At 49.1% G+C, this 3,285-nt stretch overlaps 1 protein-coding gene across 1 annotated transcript; it reads right to left on the bottom strand.

Annotated features, from left to right (window-relative positions):
• Positions 1-610: 610 nt before the first annotated feature.
• On the bottom strand, positions 611-2,692 carry LOC147429781 (aspartic proteinase nepenthesin-1-like). The gene has a single exon (XM_086496016.1). The coding sequence runs from the start codon at positions 2,165-2,167 to the stop codon at positions 758-760; it is 1,410 nt and encodes a 469-aa protein (XP_086352142.1). The 5' UTR covers positions 2,168-2,692; the 3' UTR covers positions 611-757.
• Between the last annotated feature and the right edge of the window lie 593 nt (positions 2,693-3,285).

The following is a 3,285-nucleotide window of genomic DNA, read 5'->3' as shown; positions in this document are numbered from 1 at the left end:
CCTTCTTGGTTATAGTGGAACATACTTCAAGCTTGTGAATAGGTTATGTAATTTTTTTAGAAATGAAGAGTTAGGATAAAAAGTTCACACCCATTATCATTGTACAATGGTGAAGAAGCAAGGACAATAAGGCTAAAAACCCTTATGATTTGACAAAAGATAAAAGCACTTGGTTAGAAAGTGCAAGAGATACACTGCATTCTCTCCAAGTAAGGGAAGCCTAGTTTCCACTTATTTGTGGATGGGATTCTAGTGCTTGTAGTAGGTTGAGAAGGAGGCTCGAAGGAGGCCACTTCCTGAGGTGGAATTAGAAGAGTAGGTAACATCATCATGTTGTGTCCTTTCACTTTCCTTGCAAAGAAACTTTTCAGCTACCCTTTTGCTTTACATAATATATAGATGGTGAGATCAAGAGTGCAAGGCTGCAAGCCAATGAACATTGACTGGGCTATCACATGTATTCCAAAGTACTCACATGCAATCTAGAGGAGGGAAAAGGAAGTGCCATGATTTTATCGAGACAGGATCTGGTCACATGGCCACACAGCCTCTTTGAGGTGACCCTTCACCCAAGCAGCTACTCATTGCACTCGCCTTACGTGCAGAGATGATGCTCGCCTGAAGTGACGAGACTGTAATCCCTTGACGAGACTCCACAAGCAATTCATTCTGCTCGGTGATGGAGTTGATAGTAACCAATATTACACGGTATGTAAAGCAGACATAATGTATTGCAGATAGCAGCAGATCATAGCTTTTATCTGTTATGCTGCAGAGAGCTGCACGATGTCCGCTTGAATGAAATGCGCTGCGAATGCAGGTCGTAGAGGATATGGAAATCCTGCTGCTGTACATTGCCATACACAACGCCTGCTCCCGAGTCTCGAGATTCAAGAACGGCCAGGCAGTAGAGGTTTTCAATGAAGACGAAGTAGTTGTGAGGGGCTAGCCGGAGGTGGGCACCTTTGAAATGGAAAGAAAGCGAGGGCACTGGCGATGGCAGAGATGAGTAGCAGAGAGAGAGGTTTCGCGGGCCTGCTACCGCGCCGCCTTGCCAAGGTGTGAGCGGGATGAGCGCTTTAAAAGCAGAGGAGACAGCGCGGAAAGCTGCCGTGGGCAGCGTGGTGAAGGTGGTGCCGGAGTCGATAAGGGTGCCGCCATCGCGGAAGAGAGAGCGGGGGATCCTGAGACGCCGGCCCGCTACGCGAATTGAGTGGAGGTCGACAAAGTAGGAATCCCGGTCGAGAATGCGGGTGCTCTGGATATCAGTGCTGGCGCCCAAGTGGGCGTCGTCGCCCAGCAGGAGGGGGCTAGCGAGGGAAGGGGAAAGGGAGGTGTGCGAGGTCGCCATGGCCAGAGGCCGATCGGAAGGGTAAATGCTCCAAGGGGTGGTGCGTTGCAGGCAGTAGGAGAATCGGGAGATGCGAAGCTGAGAGGGGAGGGAGAGGTTGCCTTGGCCGAAGCCGACTATGCCGCCGGAACCAGCGAAGTTGTAAGGGCCTCGGCTTTCGTGGCTGCAGCCGAACGCAAAGTGGGGAAAGAGGTGGCGGCGACCGGAGGAGTCAGAGAGGGAGAGGGTGTCGAAGGCGAGGTCGCCGCGGGTGAAGGCCGGGGGGTCGTCGTAGGGGCTGCTGTAGGAGCAGGTCCGGTCGGGAGAGGGCGAACAGGTGCCGCCATATGTCAGCTGGCATAGAGGATCGCCGCAGGGCGCCTTGAGGAAGGTGGACGACAGCGCGGGGTCGAAAATGGGAAAGCCGTAGTCCGCCTGCGGATAGCAGTGTTTGCATGGGCGGCACTGCCTCCACACCAGGTCGCTACCGGTGTCCACAATAGCAGTGAAGCTCACTGGCGGCGTGCCTATCTTCAAAACCGCTAGAAATTGCCCCACGCCTGCATACACCCCTATCTCGTACGTCAGCCCACTTCTCTGCTCGCCTCTAGCCTCGTCCTCTACACTTAGCGACGCCGCCGCTTTAGACTCTTTCCCTATCCTGCTCCTCGTACTTCCCACTTCCTCTCTCACACAGCTCACATTCTTCGGCCAAATTCGATCATCGTCCTCTCCTCTCCCTCCCTCTGCCATCAGACACAGAAAGCCAGCTCCCATGAACCCAACCAACAGCCAAAGCCATTTCCCCATGCCTCTAGTCTTGCTCGTCAGGAGCATAGCTGTAAGCCTAATTGTGGTGGTAATCTTATCCTGCTAATTCAAAACAATAACACATAAATCTTATCCTCTCTTCAAAGCTGAGAGAGAGAGAGAGAGAGAGAGAGAGAAGCCCATTCACCTCACCATCCTTCCCAACCCTAGCACTCTCTAAGCCTCAAAGAGAGGAAACACCTCTAATTCCCTCTCCATGCATAATCGCAAAGCTTGTACGTAATACCACCAATGCCCTTATATATTACACACACACACTCCCTCTGGTCCTCTTATATGCAAAGCCCATATTATATAATTGCACCATAAAGTCAATGCCCCACTTCTACAAGCTCCCCTCCACCCAAAGTGCAACTACATGTGCTGCGCTCAGTACAAGCAACTATACAATTTGACTTATTATATAGATTCCAAATGACAAAGACGAACTTCCACAAGAATTTTTTAGCATCACACGCCCATCATCCGATTAAAAGGTCTCATTCTTGTTTCGACCTAAGATTATAATTTGTGAAAAATAGAGAAATTAAAGAGAATTGTCCTTCCTTTTGCATTCGACAAGCCTTCAAAACCTTGGATCTCTTCTAGATTTGCATGTGGCCCTGTGGGTGAAATTTTCCCAATAGTGGGGACCATGCCTCTTTTGGCCCTACATACAAGAGATAAAGGGTCTACTCATGTGGGACAAAGACCATTTGGAGCTTCTTGAAGACAAGCAAACAGACTTAGGGTTCTCCTCCTTGTCATAACTCCTCATATAACTAGCATCCACATTCTACTATGTCCAGCATTGTCCACATGGTATGCTTTAACTTTTGTCCTCTTAGCTCTAAATAAGGCAAATTAGCTACTTGGGAAGGTGAGGCTATCACACACTCAAGACTTAGGTATGTTTCGCACGATTGTAGCGCTTGGGAGATCTTCTCGCAGAATGCACCTCTCTTAAGATAAGGTCTTGTCTACATGAATGCATTTCTTTTTTGTAAATTCGGAAGGTCATTAAGTTTATATATGCTATGTGGTTGCCATCTTAGCCCTTTAGTGTGCATGCACTCTTTGGCATTGCTGCAAAGTAAAAAGAGCTTGGAAGGAAAAATTGTTGGCAGCATTTGGATCAAAAACGT

The sequence above is a fragment of the Adiantum capillus-veneris genome, chromosome 22 (assembly GCF_014529385.1).
Source record: "Adiantum capillus-veneris isolate H3 chromosome 22, ASM1452938v2, whole genome shotgun sequence".
Classification (NCBI taxonomy): Eukaryota; Viridiplantae; Streptophyta; class Polypodiopsida; order Polypodiales; family Pteridaceae; genus Adiantum; species Adiantum capillus-veneris.
This window is presented reverse-complemented; position numbering and strand designations above follow the sequence as displayed.

Excerpts from the sequence above, each read along its gene's own strand:
- LOC147429781 (XM_086496016.1), bottom strand. The coding sequence starts at position 2,167 with ATGCTCCTGACGAGCAAGACTAGAGGCATGGGGAAATGGCTTTGGCTG.